The 27,820-nt window shown below is 39.1% G+C and overlaps 2 protein-coding genes across 3 annotated transcripts in view; one reads left to right on the top strand and one right to left on the bottom strand.

The window, feature by feature from the left end:
- The window catches only part of dnlz (DNL-type zinc finger), a 242,196-nt gene that overhangs the window by 31,222 nt on the left and 183,154 nt on the right, over nt 1-27,820 (bottom strand). The gene's annotated exons all lie outside the window — the stretch shown is intronic.
- setx (senataxin) lies at nt 1,230-26,808 on the top strand. Of its 2 annotated transcripts, XM_079586356.1 has the most exons (26): nt 1,230-1,447; nt 3,370-3,573; nt 11,565-11,769; nt 14,153-14,262; nt 14,373-14,592; nt 14,923-15,033; nt 15,152-15,326; nt 16,301-16,391; nt 16,504-20,049; nt 20,203-20,299; nt 20,440-20,610; nt 20,686-20,909; nt 21,280-21,432; nt 21,547-21,703; nt 21,799-21,900; nt 21,983-22,095; nt 22,241-22,312; nt 22,402-22,551; nt 22,883-22,990; nt 23,188-23,363; nt 23,477-23,569; nt 24,272-24,364; nt 24,453-24,611; nt 24,800-24,895; nt 24,975-25,062; nt 25,154-26,808. In XM_079586356.1, the coding sequence occupies exons 2-26, from the start codon at nt 3,379-3,381 to the stop codon at nt 25,697-25,699; spliced, it is 7,251 nt and encodes a 2,416-aa protein (XP_079442482.1). In that variant the 5' UTR covers nt 1,230-1,447; nt 3,370-3,378; the 3' UTR covers nt 25,700-26,808. The 2 variants fall into 2 exon arrangements, with proteins under 2 accessions (XP_079442482.1, XP_079442483.1); XM_079586357.1 differs by lacking the exon at nt 23,477-23,569.

Below are 27,820 nucleotides of genomic sequence, written 5' to 3'. Positions count from 1 at the left end.
CAACACCATTTGCATTATGTTGTGTTGTACTTGCAAAATGTGTTTCGTTCTACAACATCACAAAGTACAACTTTTTCAGATTCATTGGGAATTAATTCAGCTGACGGCTCATAATGTTTGTTTCAGTGTGCAGATAATATGCAGTGATATTTTATTTTGAATTGTCATTTATTTGTTTTGTAATATCAATCATCTCAAAGGATGCCGTTCTGACAGCGCAGGGAAAATAAAGCTCAGCTTTTTAATATTAAAGTTTTTTTTTTGCTGTTCTTTTTTTTATATTTCTGACCTATTTTTTCCTGATGTGGGCCATTTTTTTTCCCCACCTGAACTACTTTCCGCTTGCGACATTCCCATAATACCACTTTTGAATATTTAAGGACGGCTTTGCAACTGCTACAACAGGAAAAGAATACATGTCAAATGGAAATATGAAAAGGACATTAAAAAAAAAATCTGAACCCAAACCTCAGGTGAACTCTAGCATGTACCGAGGCCTCTGTTTTTAGGATGATGTAGAAACTGTCTGTGACGGGGTGTTTATATAAAGGGAAGGGAGGTTATTGCATAACTCTAAGATGATCCTCTCTTTTATCGTGTAATTCATATCAGGCTGAATAAAAAACAAAATATGTTTATGTATGAACTGTTGCAGTTATTTGTGCAGGTCTGAGTCAATGTGAATTGTGTATATATTTTCTTTAATGTGTATCATAAGTTCTTAAAGTCTACAAACTATAGTTTCGGTATACACTTGAAATGAATATGTTAATATTATTTTAAAATTATTAAATTACATGTACATTTCTTATTTATTTCAACTTGATCTTCAGTTTAACAATCATTTTGTAAATTTCACCAGCTTTATCTGTATTTATCGCAAATTATGTAATGTATTTTATTAACTAGCTACAAAACAATAGGTTCGGTAAACACTAACATTAATATTTTTAAATTATTAAAGTACAGCTACATTTCTTATTTATTTCAACTTGATCATTTTAACTGAATCATTTTTTGAAATTTCACCAGTTGTATTTTATTAACTACAAAACTAGTTTCGGTATACACTGAAATTAATATTTGAATATTCTTTTTGTAATATTTTTGAGAACATATTTCATAATAGTCCTTCAACAATCATTGCATAAATAATTATTTACTAATTGTCCGGAAGGCCATTTCAATAACACAAGGCCCTTATATTCGAGAATCGCGCGTTGTGGAGTTGCGCAGGCGCAATGGGCCTCCCGGTCCGAGTCATTACGTCACCGCAGCGCGACTCGTGTTTTCGGTGGTCGAGGAGAGAGAAATCGAGCGGAGAGTAGAGAGAGACCATGTAAAACACACTGTTGAGTGAACATGAGGTATTTACAACCGTGTCAGTGTGTGGAAGAGATAAAACAGCCCTGAAAGACTCAACGTTTCCTCCTTTGGAGCCTTGCGGGTAACGTTAAGCTGATTTTGAATGCTTCTCTCATGTTTACATTTGATTTTTTTTGTTATAGTGTGCATTATAAGTTGACTCTTCCTCCTGCAGAGACCTCATGGTTGGTTTACGGCTCTGACATGCCAAAAAAAAAGCCATTTACTTTTAAAAGTAAATACTAACAAAAGACATGCCACAGTTGCTGAGCAGCGTAGATTTGAGCGCTTTCTGAAGTCCTTCAGTTTATACTTTCTCACTCTTTCTTTGTGGATACTTTAACCATTTGTGCTAATCAAAATGCATATTTTTTTGCCATATGTTTGTCTTTGAATGTTTGCTGGCTCTCAGTTCTTTAGTCTGTGATGGTTTTGTCTTTGAAAGGTAACTTAAACCAGAACAGGAAACACCCACAGTTGAATAATCTTAAGTTTCGTTTCTTTATATTCCGTTAATTTGCTTGCTTTATTTTTGGTTAATTCAAATAAGGCAACTAAAGGACGTTTTATATCCACTGAGTTGACCGTCAGAAATATAGTTTCTTATTTCATAATAATATTATATATTCACATGTTTGCACAGAATATCTACCTGTAGCTACTAGTTTACACACCCTTGTTTTATTGTACAACATAATGGATGCTACAGAACAGGGTGTATTAACCTTGCTTTGTGTACTAGGCTATTTATTAGACAGATTTTCACTGTGTGGGAACACGTTTGTCTTCTGATCTGTTATGTCTGTTCACACTTTATCGGACACCATGCTATCATTGTTTGTAATTTGTTTACTTTGATCCGATCCTATTATTATTATTAATTGTGCAATCTGATTTCTTTGTGTACTGTTTTTCTTAGATCTGCTCATGATTATGAAGGGTGTTGTCATGTCTTTCCCCTTTTACTTATAAAGACAGGTACTAAAGAAGAGTCTTTATTCATGCATAACATGTGTCTATTGGATTAATACAAATGAAACCATGTTGCAGAAATGGTTACAGAAAGTTTCTCAAGATATAAACTGGTTCAGATGTCCTATTACAAAATATATATATATATATATATATATTTCTGTTATGGTAGTAATATCATGTTGCTATCAGAATAGGTTAATGATTATATAAATGGTCATTTCTGAAGTCCATTGTCAATAATGTATTTGACTGATATGAATGCGTTTGATCCATTATAATCAACTGTATAATGATCATACTATTGCTTTAAAATATAAGCCTATATATATCAGTTCTGCAGTGATTCGAGCACATGTCTGAGCCCTCAAAGGCAAGTAAAAGATGGAAAATTGGTCTTTTGTTATGCAATTCTCAAATTATTAATGGAAATTGGAAATGAGATTGGAGTCATAGGTGAAAAGTCTGATGCCTAAGCACATGCCAGGAGAAAGTTTATTTATGCAAGAGTAAACATTTCGGTACTATGCAGTTATCCGGACACGATGGCCTACCCCTAACCCCGCCCCTAAACCTATCCGTCACTGGGCTTAAGACCAATCGGGGATGACTATACGGACTATATGGGACTAAAAGACACACGTGTGGTCTGGATAACTGTATAGTTCCAACATTTCTCAGAAAGCATCAATGAACACTTGAGTTTAGTCTCTTTTTGTTTTGTTTTTTACATTTTTCCAAAAGTAATTAGCATGCATTTAAGAGACAACATTGGCCTGGTTGCATGGCCTTTATTTCAGTTAGTAGCGTTTCTGTTTTCAGGCAGAATTAGGCTACTATAAATGGATAATATATGAAACGGTTTAAAAGGGTGTGCAGTGACTGACCTGGAGTTGCTCCGTGAACAGTCGACTTTGATAAAGTCGTTTTTTTTTTTTTACGTCATAACCACGAGACTGAGTGTTTTGTCATACAGAGAAGATTCCCAGACTCTTCAAGACCGTACTAAGCTCTCTGTATCCGTGTGCACAGGTGATCACGATGGACAAGTGTCTGTGGTGCACCACGGCCCTGGAGGCGGATGGAGATGTGGCGATCGGCAGCATGTTGCGCCGCTACAGTTCAGGGCAGCGGTCTGAGAGCGAGATGGAGTCTCTGAATGAGGACCTCAACTACTGCATGGAGTGTGTGGTGGAGTATCATCGAGCCAGAGACAAGGTCCCTGGTCTGCACAAGGTACGCAAATAATGGCATTTTAAGTGGCATTTACTTATCTAAATGCACTGTTTGGCGGCATGAATGCAATTGACCGTTCGCAAAGACCCGTCCCCTTTAGTTACTGTTGCTATGTCCGACAAGCCACGCCGCTCTCACGCCACACCATGTTCTCACACAGTGAAAAATACATTGCGGAGCAGAGAGGACACTGACAACATGCTGAGAAAGGACAGACCAGCTTACTTTTAATATGAAACAAAGTCCCAAAGAGGAAAGATGTCAGTCCACTCCGTTTTTCAAGTTCAAATCCTCCAATGTTAATCTACTAACTCTCCTGACTGCTTTGTCAGACAAAAATGGCGAATGGCGGATTATGATTGGTCAGATTGCCTGTCAATCAAACTCCCTGTGAATGGTCAATTGGACAGCAATTCTAACTCTATACTTTTATACTAGGGGCTGAGGTGGGTCAGAGCAGGCATAATTTAAGGTGTTCACACTTTAACCCTTAAGTGTCACCGGCCCACCGGTGGGCCCAAATTCATTACATATTTAAAATAGTAATATCCTATACTAAACCTAAACTAATATTGACAAACTATGTATCATTTGAAAGCTTACAATCTCTAGTTTTCATATTTGGTGACTGATTTTCAAAATAAATTACAGAGGAGCTGTAATTTATCAATTTGCAACAATAATATTCTCTAGTTTTCATATTTGGTGACTGATTTTCAAAATAAATTACAGAGGAGCTGTAATTTATCAATTTGCAACAATAATATTTTCATACTCCTTAGGTGTTCAGTCCTTTATTTTGAAATAGTGATGAACATGAAAAAAATGGTAGAAACCTCAGTTTGTTTTCATGCCAAGAGTTCAAAAGATAGCATTTGTTCAATTATTTTAGAAAAAAAGGTCTGAAAATGTTTTAGAAATAAAGAAAAAACATATATGGAAATGGAGGCGCCCTTATATGGGCAGTAATGTCAACTAGTGAAAAAGTAAAAGTAAATCTCACTGAAAGCTCATTTTTTGAGTGCAGTTTTAGTCACCCAGGTTTTGAAAAAATATATATAAAATATGAATAATTTATTTTTATTTTCATAAACTCAAACTTCTATAACTTTTTTTCTGTTACACTTTCTTCATTTATTTCACTTCTACAAAAATCTGCCAATTTTCTTCTTTAAAACAAGACCAATCTTACATCCATATTCCAAAGCATTCTTGAGTTACAAACATTTAAGTTCGGAAAGTGCATTTTAATGTATATTCAAAAAAAGGGGGGTGACACTTAAAGGGTTAAGGTGGCAGGTTTGGTTCGATTAAACTGAACTCTGGTGCGATTGTTCTGTTAATGTGGTTTCTAACCAGCGTTGCCACCCGAACTGGTGTGCACCAAATAAGCAGACCAAGATCCATGCCTTGCGACCATTAAACTATGGTCTATTCTATATATTTTGGTGGAAATTCGGCAAGGCAAGTTTATTTATATAGCACATTTCATACACCATGGTAATTCAAAGTAGACTGGGTAAACCCAGCCCCGATCTGCCGGCAATTTAAATTCACCCCATTTTTTTGTGGAAACCAATCACAAACTGGTATATCCACCTGCCGCGCTATTGGCGGGTTTAACACGATGACGATAGAGAAGTGACGAATCCAATTACTTTTAACCTCTCGATGATGTACAATGGCTTCTTAAGTTCAGCAAACAAATCGCTCGAGTGGGTGTAATTACCACTCCCTTGCATGTGGTTTTTTTTGCACAACCTGCAAAAATTGCTCTGCCATTGCTGCTTCTGCAAACCGCTGATCAATGCTACAAACCAACACGGTCCTTGACATGTTTCCTCCCTGGAGTTTTCACGTCTGATTGGTTGAAGGACTATCCAATTGCGTACAGTCATTTGAACTATGCCCGTTGATCACGCCTCTTATGCAGTAGAAAATACAGCCCAGACTAATGTTCAATCTTAAAGGGATACTTCACCGATTAGCATTAAGCTTTGTATCAGTAGAAACCTGGTAGTATTTTCGAATGACCTTGCTTCCCTCCCTCATGTCCTCCTGAGACGAGAGATTTATGTATTTTTTGTCTAGAAAAAATTCTCCGATGACGCAAAAATCGTCATCGGAGGCTTTCCTGGCCAGAGGCTAAAAACTACAGCCAGTAGTAGGCGCTAGATCTGCATGTTTTCAACCTGCCCATAGTGGGTGGGATCTCACTCAAAGAATGCACAAATAGTGTCAGCCATCTTTTTTTTTTTTTTTTTTTAAGCGAAGCTAACAGGCTCTTGCTCTGTGGAGAAAGCTGAGTAGTAGGGGTGACCATACGTCCTCTTTTTCCCGGCTGGGACTGCCCGGACTCTTCCGACCGCCAAGCAGGACTCTCTCCGGCTGCCTCCCGCTCCCCCACCATCCACAACTGCTTCCCGCTGCACTGTGGCCCGCACAGGCAGCCTCGAGCATCGGACCCGAGCACCAGACCTCGAGATCGCCTAAAATGTCCGGGACTCGGCTCCTGCTTTCCACAGTCGCCATTCACTACGCCTACATTATTTGACACTGTCACGCACGTGCCAGCTGTGCAGGTCATATACCTTCTGCTTCACACGGATCCCAACCGAGACGAAAACGCAGGAATTTTCTTAGCAATGCTAAAACGCACATCAACCACTTGTGTAGCGTTCATGTAAACGCTACATTCAGATTCACCAATCGGAATGAACTCCGTACGATTTAAACAAAAGATGTGCGTGTAAACATAATGAATGGCGGCCACAGAAACCGAAAGCCGAATCCCGGACATCCTGAAATCTGCCGCGCGAGGCCAACCGCATGAGCCGCAACACAGCGAGGAACAGCCGCGGATGAACAGGAGGAAGAGACCGGGCAGACTCGTCACGGAGACTCACGATAAAAGGCGTCTTTTCAGTTTTGAGTCCACTAGTAGCCTATTTGTATAAATTCTTTCGATACTGGCCTCTGTAACCGGTAGGCGTGGCCTCGTAGGGCAGCGAAGCAAGTGCATTCTGGGAGTTGTTGTCTTTCATCCACATGAGCCACAAATACATTTTCTGGCTTTTCTCAGTCTAGAAGGCACCAACTTCTCAAATTATTTCACATTTCTACTACATGCATGACCCAATTTAAATAAACATTCATCTTTCCAGCGGTGAAGTATCCCTTTAAAAGATTGAGCTTGGTCTGGTGATAGCCAGACTAAATTCAAAGTGCTTTACATAAAATACATTGAAATAAGAATAATTAAAACAGTTTAGAATATAAAATAAAATGCAGTACAGTACAAACAGTCGGACGAACAGTGGCACAGTGCTCATTCATTAAATGCACAGCTAAACGGATGTTTTGAGTGTGGATTTGAATGTGATTACAGTAGGAGCACATCTGATCTCTTCTGGAAGCTGATCTGCTTCTGGAACCAATAAAATTAAAGTCAGGCTACTCTTTTAAAAAAAATTTAAATAACATTTATTTGTCTAAAATCATGGCCAGGGGTCTCATTTATAAAGCGTGCGTACGCACAAAAAGGGGCGAGACAAAGGGAATTGGCGACACCGATGGTGAGCTGGAGTTAAATGTCTTTTTGGTCACTTTTAGACAGAAAATCTAAATAAAATTATACATATACAGAAAGATGATTCAAATATAATTTCACTCACCAAGCCTATCACTTGAAGCAAAGATCCACACCTTAAATGTCTGCGCCAGCGAGCGCGTTGGGCCGTTTAGTAAAACTGACGCATATCTAACGGCAGATGAAGAAAAACTGTAAATCTTCAGTATGAGTCCTAATCATAAATAGGCTACAGTGCATGTTCACAATTACAGTTTAAATAAAATGATTCAAACTGTTTTACTTTTAATATAAACATTTAGATTAAATATGCCATTCTCATTAATGGAGTTAAATGGGATTTATAAAGTGAATCCTGTGCAGGTTTTGGCGTACGCACTTATGGCGTCATAAGTCTGAATATTTGTTTGCGTACACCATTTTTGGCTTTCGGTGCACGTACACTTTTAGTAAGGATCCTACGCACAGTTTTATAAATGAGGCCCCTGGCTAGTCTCTCTTACAACTGAAACGTATCTCAGAGAGCTGCAAATTGACCTCTAAGCAAAACCGTCCTGACGGACATAAATATTATTTTAATTGGAAACCTTTTATCTGACTCCCTAGACTCTTCCCAGGCCTACTGACCTTGACTGACCAGAAAGAAGCCTTAATCGCAAGCTGTTTCTCACAGCATTTGCAGATTAAAACTTTAAACGTAAGAGAGAGACAAAAAGAGATTAAAGGATTACTTCACTTTCAAAAAAAAATTTGCTGATAATTTACTCACCCTGATATCATCCAAGATATTCATGTCGTTTCTTCAGTTAAAAAGAAATGTAGGTTTTTGAGGAAAACATTCCAGGATTTTTTTCCATTTAATGGACTTCAATGGCAGCCATCTGTCCCAATGTTCAAAGAAGGTTCACATGTCCGTGTCAATTCAGCTTCAAAGTCTCGACACGATCTTATCTTATCTAGCCTATCTAGGGTCTTATCTAGCAAAACGATCGGCCATTGTCAATATAATTTTATATATATTTAGTTTTTTCCACAAATGCCTGTCTCGTACCATCTCTGAGATGCGCCACGTATTACGTCATCAAGTTGGAAAGGTCACGGAAAAAAATAATTAAAATGAATTAAAACCAAGATGTCTGACAATTTTGAAGTTTGAGGAGGAAATTCGTTTTTTTTTGCCCTTCCCTGCCTTTTTGAACCGGAGTACACAGACAAATAACAGATGACGTGACCCGTGACCTTTCCAACGTGATGACGCTATACGCGGAGCATTTCAGAGATGGTACACCACGGGCATTTGTGGTTATGAAGTATATACTTACTTTTTTTTGTGTGTGTGAAAATAACGTGAAAATATCGTTTCGCTGGATAAGATCCTTATTTCTCGACTGGGATCGTGTAGAGAATTTGAAGCTGCATTGAGACGGACATGTGAACCTTCTTTGAACATTGGAATATTTGGTTGCAAGAGGGGCCCGTGATTGGTAGTTATCTCAGGCCTTGCCTTTGAGTGCCTCCGATAACTTGCAACATCTCCATACTTTAGTCAAAATCTAACCCTTACATACAGCGGGTGAAATTGGTATTGAATATGTAAATGTTTCCAAAGGTGCTATTGACATGACATTTTCACCAGATGTTGCAACAATCCATACATACAAAGAAACCAAAACAAATTAGTTCGGAAATTAAGTTGTGTAATAATGTGAAATATGACACAGGGAAAAAGTATTTAACACATGAAGAAAGGGAGGTGCAAAAAGGCATGGGAAGCCAAGACAACAGCTGAAAACTATCAGTAATTAAAAAGCAATCCAGCCCTCTGTCAGTGCAAATTAATATCAGCTGGTTCAGTCCCAACTGATGGCCTACAAAAAAGGTCTCATTGCCAAGGTGTCACACAAGACACATCTCATGATGGGTAAAAGCAAAGAGCTCTCAAGACCTTGGCAACCTAATTGTTGCAAAACATAATGATGGCATTGGTTATAGGTGCATTTCTAAGCTTCTGAATATTCCAGTATTCGGAATAATACGGAAGTGGAAAGACAATCATTTCACCATAAATTTGCCTCGACCAGGTGCTCCTCGCAAGATTTCTGACAGAGGAGTGAAAAGAATAATCAGAAGTATTTTGAGTTTGGGCGCAATGTGTGTCTTAAGAACTGGTCTGACCAACTAGCAATTAGTTAAGGCTAATCAGTCTTAATTTTCTGACTTAAATTAGACCTATCTTTTCATGTAAAAATGATGTGACTAACTTGTAAGACTAGTCTAAGCAGTTTATATACCACAGGCTACTGGGTCTTCTCATCATAAGGGCAACTTTGCTAGTCAGTTTAGTGTTGTAAGTGTTGAAAATACCATGTACAGATTTACAGCATTTAGCCCAGCACTTTGTTTTGAATTTTCAGTACTGAAGGGAATCCACATTCCTGAATCCACTGTTGCTTCAATAAATATCCTTTAAATAAATAAATCCTGAGTGATTTGTTTATGAGAAGCATCCAACTCGTGTTAAGGTGTTAACTTGTATTTACTCTTCTAACTGACCTTGGCAGCCTGGGTCACTCAGGCCTGACTCCTACATGACCTAGGCTAGATCAAAGGATATTTATTACAGCCGCAGTGGATTCCAGAATCCTGCCCTTCAGTAAGTTATTTAGGTGAGTAACATAAAGTGGAGAACGAAAAGATTAAAGACTAAAATAAGGCAGCTTCCACTTGTATACACTTTATAAGCAGTCATCCCATTCACAGGTAGTGTCCTCCCTTTTTTTTTTTGGCTTATCTTCAATCTCTTGCTACAATTAGTTCCCTATCTTATTGCTTTCTTTGACTGGTACATTCCATTCAGTGTGTGTCATAAGCCATGTTTCCTTCCACCAATTTTGGGATATCACTTAATGTAAACATGAAATCTAAACGTGCTTTAAAAAAAAAGTAGGAATTTAATAAAAATAATAAACTGAGACGCATGAACTACAATGGAAACACATTTACCAAATAAAATCCTTGACCCACATAAAAAAAAAGTCACGTGACGTCACGGTCCCAGTCCTGCAAAGTAACATCTTTATCAACCGTGTGAAAGTGAATGGCACAATACTGGGTATAAACATCTATTAGTACAATATGCGTCAAATGAATAAACATGCGTCCTCGTTTTCAAAAGCCTCCGGTTTCACAGTCCACACTACAACGCAAAAATGGCGTTTTCAAATGTATCCACTTGGGAAACTGAAGCCAAAATGGAGAAAAAAAAAATGCTTTTTTCATACTAAATTAGTGTAGACGAGGCCTAATTTGGGCCTGAAATTTGTTCGTAGTGCTTCCATGCTATTCTACAAACACATTTCTCTAATAAAAATGTACTATAGCCTCTGTGAAACTATCATTAATGAATCAGTCTCTCCCTCAGCTAAAAGCTCTGTTGGTAAACTCTAAACCGCAATATTGGAGATGCTGTTAAGTGTCCCCCGATAGGGTGTCAAATTTCCTTTTACGCTTGATGCATCTAAGGAGTGTTTTTACTCCTCAGTCTCTTTATACTTCCTTTTTGGAGAATTCCACTTTATCAACTCTTGTAGGATCCAATCTTTCTGTTGTACGAGTAACTATCTCTGTAAATCATGCTTAATGTTCCGGATGTCCTTCAGTTGTGGCCTACGCTGTTGTCTTGTAGCGGTTTTCCCTTTCTTCTTTTTTAGCCTTCGTCATTCTTATCTCCGCATGTGTTTTTGACACCCTCTCTTCACGCCTCTGTGACCTCTCGTTAACTTTTGTGGTTGGTTATAAATATTTAGTTCAGGAGCTTTAGCTTTCACAACTTTTGCTAATTTCATCCTGTTTATAAAGAAAGGAAGTCACGTGCAATATGAATGGTAGGATTCATCTTTATATAACTACCTTAAAAGCAAGCAAAATTACTTATTTGAAATAGGTAAATGGCAATATAAAACTATAGATGGAGTGCATTGCTTTCCATTTATTACTAAAGGAATCAATTCGGTGTTTGCACGCTATCAGAAATGCGCCTCTGTGTGTACCGAAATTGAGTTATCTTGCGCTGTAATGGTTTTTATAATCGCTTGAATGTGTAAATTGGCATGACAACTTGAGCAAAAGGTGATAAACTTTTGCTCTATGATGGTTAAACTTTGCAACTAACGCGTGAATCACACTACGATCTGATTATCCCCTAGAAATGCCAAACTATACACTTGCATTTATGCATTAAGCAGATGATTTTATCCTAAACAACTTGCATTTCATTCAAGGTACATTTTGTATTTGAACAGTTCATGCAGTCCCTGAGGATTTAATTGTAAACTGTGCTGTTGCTACTGCCATGTTGTATGGTTTCAGCTTGCATGAGAGACTAATTCTCACTCTCTTACAGCGTTTGTGGGAAATAGAAAAGGCTCGACTCCTGAAAGTGTTGAAATTCTATCTGGACAAGGATCTGGAAGAGGATGATATATTTATCATTGAAGATGATCGCGAGAAGCCGGTGTCGATCTCGCCTACAGAATTCCATGAACGTCTCCGCTGCCCACTGATTGAAGTCCTGAAGTATCCGTACCTGCTTTGCTACCGTGATCTGTGTAAGTAATGTTCCCGTAACCAACCTCATTCTGTGTGGTGGTTAAAAATAAGGACTTAGAAGTGAACTGGAGGGTTGCTGGTGTTATTTTGTTGTTGTTTTTTCTTAAAGGGATATTCCACCAATGGAAAGATGAATGTGTATTTAAATTGGGTCATGTATGTAGTAGAAATGTGAAATTATTTTAGAAGTTGGAGCCTTCTACACTGAGAATTTTTTTTTGGCTTTTGGCCACGCCTACCGGTTACAGAGGGCAGTATCGGAAGAAATGACACTAGGCTACTACTGAAAAGACGCCGTTTTATCGCTTTTAAAACTGTTCCTCACTGTTTTGCGGCACTGTTCAGTTCCACTCTTAGTCCTCGGGTAATAAAGGTGTCAAAGAGCTTGAGAAAGAGCTAACCATGTGTTTTGATGTTTGTTTGTACAAGTTAAAATGTAAGTTAAATATGGAGTAAATCCTTCAAGGGAAATTGTAGTGGTACATACAGAAATTATCTACAGAAGATAAAACGACATATAAAATAATATTGAATAATCTAGTCATTATTTTCAAAATAAACACTGACAGGGTAACCCAAACTTCCAACGCAGGTGGTCTCTCTTAGAACATGGATATTTGACAATTATTCAACTTATTATTAACGTAATGACGGGCGCGGCCGCTTCTAGTTATTTTAGCTGTACATAACAGTTTGTTATGCTTATTGATATTGCAAACTTTTACTCATCATATTTTATTATTGTAATCATAAACACTAGTTTGGAGCGCTGGTTTTGACCATTTATTGCATTTTGTTATTCGTCCAATTATTTATTGTAGCGGCTAATGGCTAATGAATTCGAAGTGCCCACACAATCACAGAAAATAGCTTACTTCCACGTTGCTACATAAGGTGAGTATATTTTAGTGCTCATACTAAAATATTTGCCACAATGGACTCTTTTCACATTTCTGGGGCTCTTAGAAGCAGACGTCATCACAGTTGGGTAAACCTGTGGTGAACGGAAAATACAACAAATATTTTTTTTTTTGCGTTCCCATTTGCTCTTACAGCAAAAGGGGGAAAAAATCCCCAATATTGTTTCTGACTTCCCAAAAGAGAAAAATATTGATTGATTACAGTCGTCAGGAAGAGAGAAAGGTGTCAAATGTGCCGTCGCTCCCACAGCCGTCATATTAGAAACAACCGCACAGCAGCGTTAACCAGTTTTCTGTAATTTAATGTCAAGGTAATATAACAAAGTATAATGGTACAAATGTACATTCAATTTCTAAATTAAAATATAAAAACTACAAGATTTACAATGTTAAAGTGCCCCATTATGCTTTTTATTTTCATAAAGGTTCCTAATTTTGTGTTTTAGGTTTCCTACGATAGGTTTACACTTTACATGCATCAAAGATAAAACACTAATTTTCACAATATACATTGTACATCACCTCAAAGAGTCTGAATCTTCGAATGAATGGTTTTCAATCTTTCTAAGCCCCTCCTTTCGGCGAGCCTACTCTGCTCTAATTGGTCAGATGGCTCCATCTGTTGTGATTGGTCTGCTCTGATTGGTCAGATGGCTCCATCTGTTGTGATTGGTCTACTCTGATTGGTCAGATGGCTCAGTCTGTTGTGATTGGTCTACTCTGATTGGTCAGAGGGCTCAGTCTGTTCTGATTGGTCTACTCTGATTGGTCCAAGGGCTCAGTCTGTTGTGATTGGTCTTCTGCTTACAATGCATGTTGGAAACAAAACGCTTATTACCATCTGAATTTCAGCCCCGGAAATTTCCTCAGCGCTTGATACACAGTGATATGAACAGGAATGATGGAACTATTCAATTACCTGTATCAATTACAGCGCAGTCCTCATCCTATTGAACTGCATGCAAAATCAATTTGCAGCGTTGAAAATAGCGCCGCCTTGACATGTCAATCACAAACCAAACTCTTCCAGGCCTCAGCTACAACTAAAGTATTTGAGGGCGGGTTAAAGTAGAAGTTGTTTGCAGGCAGCCAATGAAGACCATAGGCTGGGATTATCCAAATTTGGTAGGTATGTAAAGAAGTGAGACTGGAATTGCTGACGACACATTTCCTCAGTTCAGAATCAATTCTTACCTTTAGGAAACTAACTTCATTTGTTGTGCGCTTTGATATTTAAAACTTTGCAGACCTCTTACATTGATAAACTGCTATATTATGCACTGCATGGAAGGTAATATTCAAAAAAGCATAATGGGGGCAGTGGCACTTTAATAACTGGAAATGTCGTCACAGCTTTTGAAAAGGGCCCATTGACCAATCAGAATCAAATGAAAAAGCATGTCTGATCTAATGTGTAAGGATTGTGTTTGCCACTTTTTAAATTTCTCCTCTTTCTCTACAGGTGATTTGGTGGTAAAGGCCTTATGCAAGTTGCAGGATATGAATGAGTCACTAACGGTGTTTGAAAAGTATCAAGGAACATATATGCTTCTTGTTCATCCCAATGAACAGGTAATTCAGCCAAAAAGCCATGGAAGAGAATAGATTAATCCTCTTCTACTTTTTACATATTTTTGGTAGTTCTTGGAATTGCTCCATTTATTTTCTTTCTTACATTCCAGGTGCGGCGTTGGGCAATCGATGCTGCAAAGACCATGAAGAGTGTGGACAGGGACTCCTACTATGACCTTCAAGAGATATTCTTTTGCATGTTTTATGTCATTGAGCTTGGAATATCTTTGGATGTTCCAGACTTGGATCCTGGGTCTTACGCAGGGGGCACTGTAACAATGCTGCCGTCTCACCTCTATGATTCGCAAAATAAGAAGAATTACTGGCTAGGTCTGTTTGAGTTTTCTACAAATCCTCTTTTCTTACTGGTCTTTCCTTCCTTACCTGCTTTCTTCTGTTATTACACTTGTTAAATTTGAGACATTCTGGTTTGTTCCTCTCTAGCTACAAGTTTCTGTTCCTCTGCTCTTAAAATATTTCACCATTCTGAAGTTAGTATAGAAACTGGATCTGTAGAAAAAGAAAAGAAAAAAGGTCTCTGGTGTCTACTGTGTCCCTACAGTAAAATAAGTGTGGCACCGTGTCCAAACCAGATGCATGTTCATGTGTTGCACATGTCGTGGTGGTGAGTGTAATGTCATTCTATGTTGTGCCCTATAGGCATCTGTATGTTGCTAACGCAGCTTAGCGCTGAGGCAATGGACTCTCTCTTCATGGGACAGTTTAACATCCCGCTTTGCATACTCAACACCATGGATAGGTTGAAAAATGGTATGTCATGAATTTGTGATTTTTATTTTCTTGTTTTTAATGTGATGGGATACATAAGATGCGGCTGGTTATAAAATTGATCCACTTAAAACGTTTTTTTTTTTCGTTTTTTTCTCAGAGGATAACCCAGCTTCTGACCCATTCTGGCCAGCCCTCCACTGTTTTATGGTTATTCTGGACCGACTTGGTTCTAAGATCTGGGGTCAGGTTGACCCTAGTATGGCTTTCCAGACCATCACTGGAGCAGCCAGCTACGATATGGAAATAAGAAGCATCCAGCAAAAAACCATGGGGTAAGAATGTCTGGAATTTATTGAAGTTGATTTATTGAATGCAATGCACTCCTTGCATTGCTTCTCATTATTGATCCGCCATTATTGTGATTTAACAAAAGGCAATCGTTACTTATTTTCAAATGAGTGAGATACTACTTTGAAAAAACATTGTACAGTGATTAGCTTTGAAAGGATAAAATGCAGGATTTGTATCAGAATGATATTTACTATTTACTTATTAAATAATTTACTTATTTACTTGAAACTTCTATTTACTACTTTTCACCTGTAAATATTTAATTTGCCATCAATTATATCAACTTATTTTTGGAATGTAGCTTTAAAATCAAATTGTTTGCAACTCCCCGTTACTATTGGTTGTCACCCCTTTAAAAAAAATTCACACCTCCCAAATCCATTAAAGACGGGCTAGAAATGTGATCCAAATTACAGCCTCATTTAATTTTCAATTTCAGTTGATATTCTTAATATGCAATTTGCCAGTCGTAGAGTAGAACAAAAGACCACAAATTCAGTTTTATTCTTTAAATTAATTCCCTGTACATCTTGTTTGTTTTTAATGGATAGTGACGCTGCATTTGAAAAATTACTATTCATTGTAGCACTATTCCCACAGATCCTTAAATTCAAAATCTGCCAGTCAAAAACCTTAATTAAAATAAAAAGTGTAATGATTCCATTTCACTGTGGCATCAATTCTCCTCCATATGCATTGCTTCAGGATTTCAAATGAGCTGAGATCTTTAATTGCTGCAACATGTGATAAATTAACAGGGAACATCAATAGATGCCATTAAAAACAGTACTCTTTAATTTCTGCTTTAGTGAACCTGCCCAATTTTTGACAAAGCAAATAGTGCCTTTTGGACAGTAAATGGTTTGTTTTTGGAATGCCATGTTTGGTGGAAGTAGTGTTGGCAGAAAAAGCTTATTAATGTGGGGTTATTTAATCTTTTTTTTATTATTAACAGGAGGAGTGTTAAAGTAGAGCCCGAATATGATGACATGGTGACTTGCAGTCAGATGGTGTACGACTGTTATGCCTCAGGAAAACCGAACCAAGTAAGATTTATCTTTTATTGCTCTACTGCACCACAGCACATTTACTGCACTCTTGGTATTGTTTGTTAGGAAAAAGCTTATTTATTTATTTCCCCTCCTGTTCATCATGCAGGCATCTGGTTCGTCATCCAACAGTGGTATTTGCAGCAACTATGTGATCTATGAGGATATGCAGTCCTTGGTCAAAGTGCTTGATTCTGAGATGGGCCAGAGCATGCGTGTATATGGAAGCACTTTTCTGTGGTTCATTCCATTTGTCCGTTCCATAATGGAACTTCCAGAGCTCAATGCCTCCTTTATTAGTGAAGTCATTCACTATCTTTGTGATAAGATTCTAGCTAACCGACATGTACTGACCGGACAGACAAGCATGTGCGATAAAGTTACAGAGTTCTTCACCCGTATCCTCATTCAAATTGTTGAACTGCACTCTACAGAAGGACGTATGGGAATACTTACTCGCTGTGCCCCAAAGTGGGTGGAAGTGATTGTCATGTGCATCGTCCTATCGGATGAAGCACATGGACCACCAGACAAGATGGGTGGGATTCACAGCGTCAGTTCAACCTCGTACAATCTGGGGATAGTAGGAAGACTGCCTACGTCTGGAGGTGGCATTGGTGCCATAATTCTAGGCTGCATGACACTGATTCGACTGCTGCTGAAAGAAGGTATAAAGACGGGATCTGTCCCACGTGCAACCCATTTTTTGAATTTGCTTAACAAGCAGCTGCGTGGAGCTACAAACAAACGATGGAATCTAAAACATTCTGAATCGATAGAGCTTCAAAAGTGTTTAAAAACTGTTGTCCGGTCGATGCAAGAAAGAACTGCTACTGCAACCTCTGTAGTTCCATCACCATCTACATCATCAGTGGAGGCAACTACAAACACTGTTATTTCCAGAAAATCAATGCCAACCCTGCAACAACAACATGAGGACCAGGAGGCGGGTCCGAGCAGAGCCTGTGGCTCCTCTTTTATTAAAGAGGAGCCATATTTGAATTATGGCGATTGCTTCTTGGATGATGATTTCTGCAGTGGGCTTGAGAACATCATAAAGGCTAAAAAGGAACCTCCTGCTCCCATGTTAATTTCAGAGCAGAGACCTGCTGTTGAGTTGGAACATATTAAACCAGATCTGGATAAGCTGCAGGAAATTCGATCCAAATTAAATAACCAGAGTTTGTCAAAGATTGAAGCCATTACCAAAAGAAAGCCTAGTGAATCCTTAAAACCTGTTCATTTGGCATCAGCTAAAGAGGAACGTGATTTTCAAGCTACTGAGGAGGTTGATGAGGATGATGATGAACCTCTCAATGTTAGACTAGCCCAATTGATAACTGCTCGCCACAAGCTTGAGTCTAGTGACTCTAAAGTTGACTGTAGGGATGTTGGAAAAACACATACCATGTCCACTGGCAACTCAAAGGAAAATGTAGAGTCTAGTACCATTGTTATCTCTGATGATGAAGATTCTGATAATGATGAAAAGCTAAAAGACATCAGTTGGCCTATTGAAGAGGAATGTGCCAAGAAAAATAAATCTACAGAAGATCCTGATTTGCCCGAGAGTCCAGGGCGTGATTATGATGATCTCAGTGAATCACAAGTGTTTGAGTTTGAGACCCAGCAATATATGGCATCTGCCTGGAATGATTCGGATTTTGACGCATCAGTCTTGACAAAGAAATCAGACCAAACACTCAAACCACAGGTGGAAGAAGCTCCCCATGAAGCATCTCCCTCATGTACTATAGAGAATGTAATGATTCCAGATAAGGCGTGTCAGCAAGCAGAAGATAAGATCAGACCACAGCAGCAGCCACAAGAGCCACAGTATCCAAGTGAATTGTCCAAAGCATCCAGTACTGCAGAAAGCTGGGATCCAAGTGAATTGTCCAAAGCATCCAGTACTGCAGAAAGCTGGGATAAATTTGTCAAACCAAAACCTCTGCAGGTTAAAAGCAGAAAAACCATTCCATCTGAGAAGAGCGACAAATCACGGTCTAAAAAGCCATTGATAATAGATGCCCTTGCTCAAAAAGTCAGACGCCACCACTTGAAACGCAGCTCCATATCTCCGGATGTAGAAGAGCCTTCCTCGTCAACTACTCCATCCTCATCTGGTATTCAATCTTCCTCTCCATCCTCCAGCTCATCTGGTATTCAATCTTCCTCTCCATCCTCCAGCTCAGTTTCCTCTTCTTATTTTTTTGGTTCCACCTCACGTGGCACCCCTGCCATTGTTCCTCCAAAGAAGGTGCGTAAAGTTGTTGAGCCAGAATCAACAGCGGAGCGTTTGGGATTAAAAAAGAAGGAAAGAAAAGCCTTTGATCTTTCTCAGCGCTCTCTAGATTGTGTGGCTAAACTGAGGTGCCATGGCCAGAAAGTGCAGGTAGAACCACAACAGAAGATAAGGCGAGCGAGTCGACCCATTAAGACCTCTCCGCAGAAACGTATGGTAAAAAGCAACAAAAAACTTATGGGATCTCAAGATATTCAGTTTTTCAAGCAAAGTCGTGAGAAGCATCAGAGGCCAGCAACAGGAGCGGTCACAACATTTGCTCAAAAACCAGCAAAGACAAATCAGCCAGGAGAAGGACCCTTATCAAAACCTACAGTTGCAAGCAATGGGAATGATTTATTTCCCTGCTTTCAACCAGATCCTGATCCTGAACAGCAGGATATTGAAAAGGCTATATCAGAATCCAGTGATTCTAGAGGTGATGGTGTTGGAAGTAATAGGACAATAATAGAGTCCAAGTACTTTCAAGCAAGTGAGCCTGCTAATGTCAACATGGAAGAAGAAAAAGCCACCGAGGCATCCAAAGAGGACGTTGATGAAGAATGGATGTTTCTCACTCAGATGGAACCCACTGACATGGAACTGTCCTCCCAAATGGAGGAGCTTGATGAAGAAAATGAAGAACTCTTTCTTACCCAGAGAGATCCTGTTGACATGGACCTTGATTCAGATAGTGAGTCAGATTTCCCAGGGCAACCAGTGTCGACGCATGAACCTCTTCAGACTCCTCATGCCCCTCTTCCGAGTACCATGTGTAATGATGAAAAAGTTGCTGATCATTTATTCTTGAAGCCTGGCCTCCCACCAATGAAAAAGGCCAAACCTACCACTAAAATCTACAACCCCAGCTCCCGCAGTGCCTCGCTAGTCCTTGAAATGGAAAAAGGAGCTAAGCCTCCTCCCGCTGCTAATGTTGCTAAAGCAAAGATTCCCCGACTGCCCACAGCTATGCCACCCCCTAAAACATTTCACAAATTCACGCCTCCACAATTCACAAAGCCATTTCCTTCACAACAAATTCCTCTGCCTCTGAGCCATGCTCCCAAGTTGGTCACTAGTACTAAAATGAGCTCTACTTCAGAGCCACCATCTTACAAGGTATACCAAAGGCCTGAGACTCCAGTCAACAAACCAGCACCCACGATGGATCAAAGCCCAAAGTTTGACATTTCAGTCTTGACCCAAGCAATACTTAAATGGGAATATAGAATGCTTGAAAATTACAAAACATTTGGGAGTCCAAATGATCTATGCCAATTGCAGCTAAAGGAGGTGCCGGCTACGTTCCCTAGCTACCTGGAATACTTCAACAGCTTGTACCCCCTCCTGCTAATTAATGCATTTGAAGAGGTGGGACTACATCTTATTTTTGTAATGCCTAAATCTTTAGATCTATTAGAGACCGCATTTTATACAGCTAATTTGTTCTTGTTGTGCTACATGGCATTCAAGATTTGGACTTTGTAATGTGTTAATGATGTTAATCCATTCCATTTCCAATAGATGGCTAGTGAATGGCTCAAAGAGGGCAGGGTCAAGCTTAACCTAAGGGCCCTGGGTATAGAGTACAGTAATCGCACGGCTAGTGCCAGCTTCACAGGTACGTGCAGCTATGTTGGGCAGATCATCTTCTGATGTTCAGTTAAAGTGTATTCTAATATAAGTACAATTAAATATTAGTTAGCAAAGAGTATACTTCCAAGTATCAACATTTTCATAAAGTTACACTTATGTTTGTAGTGAGCATTTCTCTGGAAAGTGACATGAAGCAACTGTACCCAAAAGAAGATGACCTTGTGCTGCTTTGGCTGCCGGACAACACTGGGGCGTATGCCCACGATGAATCAAATTTCCATGAACCACATCCTCATTTCGGTTGTGTGTCCCGGTCCATGGTTTCCAGAGGGCAAGGTGTGGGACTTGTACACAATCCTTAGTGATATAGCACATTTATGTGCACTATCTCATTACTCTGTCTTTTCTCAGGTTCCGGGTCAACCGTAAACTTGACTATCCAGACCCGTGGTAATGTTTCTTCGGTGAATGCCCAACCTGTGCACTGTGAAGTTATTGGATCTTTGATCAGCATATTCCGGGAGTTTCGTGCACTATGTTTGCTGCGAACCGGACCAATGTTGCGTCCTGTTCTTGCTCCACATGTGTCTTATTTCACACACACTCTGCATAGCCCACCGGACCTGGACGCATCAGTGAGTTTGGATTTATCTGAAGCAGTGTTGGTTCCTAATCTTGATACCAGGACTTACAGCATTGCACATTTTGTATGTCTCCTTTATTTAATACACCTGATTCAAATCACTTCTTTAGTAGAGATATCCATAAACTGAACTGGGTGTGTCAGATAAAGGGGATAAATGGTAAATAGTATGAAAATTTGGAAGAAAATGCTTACAACTATGTATTGGGCCAAAATTCAACCCTAGACAACTATTCTTGAGCTTTAGTACCTTTAGAGTGATGCATGTGCTTGTCCAATAGGTGAAATCTAATAAGTTGATTGTTCTAACATTCCTTTATAATGTGCTCTGTCTTTCCTCTATCTTTCTCTTTGTATTCCAGGAGTACAACATGGACCAGGCAAGAGCAATATCATGTGGTCTTGCCATGATACAGGGGAAGCAGAAGACCCCAAAATTTCTCCTTATTCATGGTCCTCCAGGAACTGGAAAGAGTCAAACCATTGGTGGCTTGTTGTACAAACTACTGTCTTCGGTATTTACCTTTTATCCCTGCATACTGTGCGTGCTCACAAGGACACCTTAATCATACTGCAACTTTCAAGATACATATTTTCTGAGTGTGTTTTGTGTGTGGTTATCTGGTTAGGGTGATACCAGTGTTATTTCTGTGGGGAACCTTCACGCCAAGACTCGACGGACACGTGTTCTTCTCTGTGCACCCTCTAACGCTGCCATCGATAGTCTGATGAAGAAAGTCATTGTGATCTTTAAAGAAAAATGCAGAAACATCAACGCTCCTCAAGGTTTCCAAGCTTGCACATGCATTAACAGCTGAAAAAAAGCATGCATGCCATAAACTGTCACATTCAAGCATATGACACAACGCTTTTGTGTACAGGTAACTGTGGTGACATAAACCTGGTAAGATTGGGAAATGAAAGAACCATCTCGAAATCACTCAAACCTTTCAGCCTCGACCACCAGACTAAAGCTAGAGCACGTAAGACACAAATTTATGCATTGACACCACCTGCATATGCTTAAACTCTTGAATTATAATTTTATAAGCTCTCTGTGTATAGAGCGAGCCCAGCAAACTGCAGAAGTTGACGTACAACGGCAGAAGGAGCAACTGGACCAGACTATTGACAATCTCTCCCAGCGATGTGCAAAGACACCAAAGGATTCTACTGATGTAATGCATCCTCCATGGAATTATGCGAATTTCTAAAAGACTTAGAATATAGACTATGTTCTGAATTAAATGATAGCGTACTGATTCATGCACTTTTATTTTAATGCTGTCTTAAATTTATGTAATCTCATGGGTTGGATGACAGTTCAAGAAGTTGATGGAGAGGAAGAGGCAGCTTCTGAAAGAGAGAGAAGGACTGAGCCGGCAGATTAAAGAGGTAAATGATCACGCTATTTAGCATTCATGTTTCACAATACTTATTCTCAACATTACTACAAGCAAACATTTCTCTTGTATCTTTCTTAGAGTCGCAGTAGGCGACAAGAGAGTCAAGCATTTGTGCTGCAGAATGCTAATGTGATCTGCTGCACGCTCAGCACCAGTGGAAGTATTGTCCTCGAGAATGCATTCCGTCGACTGGGACATGAACCATTTAACTGTGTCATCATCGATGAGGTGCTTAAATCTCTTCTAGTTTGTGGTTCCATTAAATGTTTTTGTTGTGTTTTTTCCGTTGTTGTTCGGTTTTATTTGGTTCAAACACTAAAGTAATAAGATTCTCTCACCACCATCTATTGACATCTCCAATGAAGTAAATCTCTTACTGCTAGTGCAACAACAAAAAAAGGCTATTGTTTTCAATATCATGCGTTTTATTTTGCTTTTGTCATGGTGCATATTTATCATTGTTAATTTACTGAATATAAGGTTTATATCATTATAAACATACTAATACTCCTAACCAATGCATTTCATAGCCACTTTGTTTGTCTTTGCACACTTGTAGGCTAGTCAGGCTAAAGAAACTGAGACGCTGATTCCCATGCTTTACCGAAGTCCTGCCGTAATCCTCGTTGGTGATCCCAACCAGCTTCCACCAACCGTTGTCTCCCAGGTAACCCACCATATTAGCTGCATAGCATTTGTATTACAGTATACAAATGTAAACCCATACCAAGTTTTTTTTTTATAAGCTTTTCTTTGTTCTAAATTATGGCAGTAAATTAAATCTGCAGAAAAACTTTATTATTTTGGTCTTTGCATTTTGTGCAAGATATGAAAGTTTGTTTGTGTGTGTGTGTGTTTGAACAGAAAGCAAAGGAGTTTGGCTATGATCAGTCTCTTATGGCAAGGCTATGCAAAAATCTTCATCCATCAAACCCACAACTCTCTCCCATCTTCCTCCTCAGCGTGCAGTATCGCATGCACCCTGACATCTGTGAATTCCCCTCCAAGTACATCTACAACAGTGCTCTTAAGAATGACTGGTATGAACACATGACTCTTTGTTTGGAAAATTTACACTCGAGGCATTTGTAGGGAGGGAGAGAGATAAGAATGCTCTGAAATCAGACTCCTCACCAATTGTTATGATGTGTAGGAAGGGGCAGTGCAGGCAGTTTTATCAGGAGCAGTGGATTATGACCGAGTTTGAGTTGAAACTCCTAAGGTCATTGAGAGGACCGTGCTCGTGGTGAGTGCTCAACACAATGAGCTGCTAACTGCAAACTAAACCGGGACCCAGCAGACGGCAAGAAACGTGCGACTCCCACTTTGCTATGAGGGCCTATTCATACTGAGAATACAATGAAGAAAGCAACATAAGTCACAGATAAAAGGTGTATTCACCAAGAGCGACGTGAAAAGGCACTCAATTCTCATGCTTTATCAAAGGTGAAGTGTGCTGCACAAAATATAGAAACCAATCCTGTCGACTTGCTCTCTTTTGTGGACATGCAGGGTGTCTCTCACTTATTTGCCACAGATTCAATATTGATTGAACTGTGATATTGTGATGCAACCAATATTGCGAAGTTGTTGGCAAAACCTACCCCTATTTTTTTAGTGATGGTGTGATATAGGATTATTCAGTATAACTGTCAATAATAGAGGTACTTTATATTTTTCAAACAAGATTTTAAAAATGATAAACCATTTGTGGTAACCATATTCATTATTTACAATCACAAAGGGGCACTTTAGTTGTGCCAAAAAACTCTTAATTCAATTACTATTAAATTGCAGCTTGGGATTCATTTAAAAAAAAAAAAGAAATTCTAGAAATATTTTTGGCCAGTAATTTTTCTCAGTTTATCTGCATTGCGAGATGTGGCAAAAAGTAACATTTGCACAAGTAGAAATGTGGGCTTCTGATTTATGTACCTTTGTCCCACAGCGAGACTGCCCAGAAACGCTGTTCCTTCAGCTGGCCCTTCAAGCCCTATAAAGTGTTCGACGTGACGGATGGGAGAGAGATGAAGGAGAGAGAGTAAGAAATGGAGGATTGTGGGTGGGACTTTACTGCCTCTTGTGTCTCTGTCTGAACACTTAACTTACTGTGTTTCTCCATTGGTCAGTTCATTTATCAACCCCAAAGAGGTCAGTTTGGTCTTGCTGCTGTTGAAGCTGCTGGCCGAGAAGCAGTCAGTGCGAGTGGGAGTCATAACGCCCTACAGTGCCCAGAAACACCGGATACTGGACGCTGTTAGGGCTTCAGGCATCAACAAGCAACTTCAGTGAGTGCCAAAGTTGGTTTTCATAGTCTTTCATCAACGTGTTTTTTTTTTTTTTCATTTTACTACAGCGTGCCACAATAAATAATTAGCCTTTAATTTTTATACAATGAAATGTTTAAATATACTCGTGAAAATATATACTTTAATTTTAATGTAGTTGTATTATAACATGCGTAACTGTCTTTTAGGGTGGAAGTAGATACTGTCGATGGCTTTCAGGGCAGAGAAATGGACTGTGTCATTGTGTCTTGTGTGAGAGCCAGCAGTGAAATGGGTTCCATCGGGTAAGTGTGTGTAATATCATTGTGACCTACAGAAATATTAATGTTGCAATATTTGAGCCAGAAACATTTCTTTCTTAAGGTTTGTTGGAAATCGGCAAAGGATGAACGTAACCATTACCAGAGCCAGATTTAGTCTCTTCATACTGGGACATCTACGCACACTCAGGGTAACGTACAGATTTATACACTGCCTTGTCTTGACCCACCAGAAGAGGTGCTTTTTAATGATGTTTTAATGAAATCAATGCTTTTTTGCAGGAACAAAGGGATTGGGGAGAGTTGATTGAGGACGCTGGGATACGGAAAACTATAATCAAAACCAAGCAAAGAGATTTTGAAAGTGATGTCAAGAAGATTCTTAAACGTGATTCAGAAGAAAAGACAAGATTCTTAAATCCGCCGACTCGCAGTCTCTCTCATCCCCCTGCTGGACGATCAAGCACTGTGACCTCACCTGTTATGCGATCAGGCACTGTGACCTCACCTGTTTTGCAGTCTCCTATGGAAATAGACCCTGCGCCATGCTCCAACCATGACATGAGCAGCGTTCAGGCACAGCAGCCTATGCCACGTCTAATACCTTTGGAGTGCCTTAAAGACCCACGGATAAATGACAGGCCCACAGACCCACGGTTTCCGGAGCGGCAGCCAATCAGGGGACAGGGCAGGCGGGGCTTACCAGCACCACGCCTCCCAACGCACAGAGCGAATTTATATGACACTGGCTCTCACAGTACCATCCAATCTTCTAGACACTCTTCAAAACACCGCGGTTCCTCACCGCCAAGACGATACAGGAGATAAATTAATTATCCCTGTTTTTATTTTTCATTAAAGCTTAACCGCAATCCATTGAGAGAGATGTTTTTCCTCATGTCCTCTTCTCCATGTTTTGAAAGCTCACCAAGGGTCTGTGTTTACTCTTTCTCAGGCATAGGCAATTAGCTTGATGAATTAGTTTGATGGCGGTGCTTGCCTAATCTTGGACTCCTCCTAATCATCCTTTGCTGCTAAACACACACTTGATATAGCTTTTTTTTACTCATGAAGGGATGTTTAGTTCCCTACAACAGATTTGGGTTTTTTTGGCCTTGTGCTTTTCTTCCAAAAAAAAAAAAAATATTAATGCAATAATTGCACTCTAAAGATGTTGGACTTGCTCAAAAATAACCAACTTTGATGTATCATTCTGTATAGTTTTTCACTTATTTGAATGTAGCTTTGATTTAAGGTTTGTTTTAGGGATGGATATGCTGTGCAAGTGTGTTGTGCATGAATGCAGTGCCATTTGTTTCACTGGTTGTTTTATACTGACTTTTAACATACTGCATGTGGTGAGTTGGTCTTGTCAGTTAAACCTGGATTATATTTGATTGAGCCAACTCTTAGAATAGTTTGTAATTTTGATAACCGTCATTATTAGGAGTTAAAGAAGGCCAAGAACAGAACCAGGGGAAGTCTGCATTTACATTTTAATTTAAAATGTCATGTGTTAAGTTGTAAATTAGTTAAGTTTGAAATTGTACAGTTGAAGTATGCTAGCCAGATACCTGGAGATTGAGAGATCGACCCGCTACTGTGGTGTTTTTCTTGAGTTTTATCTTTTGTGTGACCAGTTTTACAAAAGTGTATGAAGAGGTCTTTGTTTTGTACGGATGCACTTTGCATCTTTTTGTACGGATGCGCTTTGCATTCCTGTGTCACGTGAGGACACAGGAAATTAAAAGTTGCTTTTTTGTATTTACTTTTGGATATTTACATTTTTTTTTATTACTTTGTATGAATGAAAATCACTGCACCAATTGATTTCAATCATGAATGTATCGACCCCACTCTTCCTCCCCTCAGGTCTTTATAATATTTATATTGTTTGTCTGTCTGTGTGCTTTATTGAAGTAATAAGCCGGTAGTGGCTATGGTTTTATTTTAGTGGTAAAATGACTAGTGCATGGTTTCCAGTGGCTTATACACAACATGTTAATGATAACATACACAAATTCTACATGTAATAGTATTATTTATTACTAATATCAAGGAACAGTTAATTTGCTACATAATATAGACGTGCTATCCACTTTTTTAAAATAGTAAAACTAGAGGAAAATCTTTGTAGGCTACAGATACTCACCGTTTGGCGAAATCCAAAACTTGCGTTTCAATCGGAAGAGTAGGCTAGCCTATACATGGGCTGTCGATTTACAGGGTTAAATTGTCTCACAAGACACTCAAATACGTTTTTGTTTTTTACTTTATGTAATTTGGAGCAATTACTTGTAGGCTAACTTTCCTTCGAAAGTATATAGTTTAGAACAGCGCGCGCTACACGAAGACTGACAGGATTTGGCGCGAGTTTGTGAGTGAGGTAGGCCTACTTTTACTTCACTACAAATTAAATGACCTGTATTCTTTTACTATAACGTTAAGACTAATTATTTTGTGGAAAAAATACGATGGTTATCGAGTCTGTTCATGTCATGTTCTCCTTAGCAACGTCGTTTGTTTTTGCAGACAGCTTATATTTATATTTTTCGTAATTAATATCTCTCACCTGCGTAGATTTGATTTCGAATCCTGTGGAACAAGAAAGGCAAACTTAGGAGATAATCCCTTTTTAAATGGAAAAAGGTAACACCGCAGTAAAACGTGCAGTGTCTCTTTCACCACTAGGGGGCGTAACGCTTCTAGGTTTACACCGGTTTGTCATGCCCCAGTTTTAAGCCCAAACAACTCTATATATTACACTTTTTAAAGGTCTGTGTAGGCCCACATAATCTGTGCTCACAAACCTCAGTAGAAAGCTTTACAGATTTCTGCAGCAAAATTTACAACCCAAATTTCAAACCTTCATAGAACAAATAGGTCAGTTGTATTCAGTCTTTGTATTGTGGAATTGTGTTGCATTAGTGTTTTTAGAAGGTATAAACC

This window comes from Phoxinus phoxinus (assembly GCF_949152265.1).
Source record: "Phoxinus phoxinus genome assembly, chromosome: 17".
Classification (NCBI taxonomy): Eukaryota; Metazoa; Chordata; class Actinopteri; order Cypriniformes; family Leuciscidae; genus Phoxinus; species Phoxinus phoxinus.
This window is presented reverse-complemented; position numbering and strand designations above follow the sequence as displayed.

Excerpts from the sequence above, each read along its gene's own strand:
- setx (XM_079586356.1), top strand. The coding sequence starts at position 3,379 with ATGGACAAGTGTCTGTGGTGCACCACGGCCCTGGAGGCGGATGGAGAT. Across the intron at positions 22,991-23,187 it reads CACCAACCGTTGTCTCCCAG|AAAGCAAAGGAGTTTGGCTA; the intron begins GTAACCCACCAT and ends GTGTTTGAACAG. Across the intron at positions 24,365-24,452 it reads AGAGAGATGAAGGAGAGAGA|TTCATTTATCAACCCCAAAG; the intron begins GTAAGAAATGGA and ends TCCATTGGTCAG.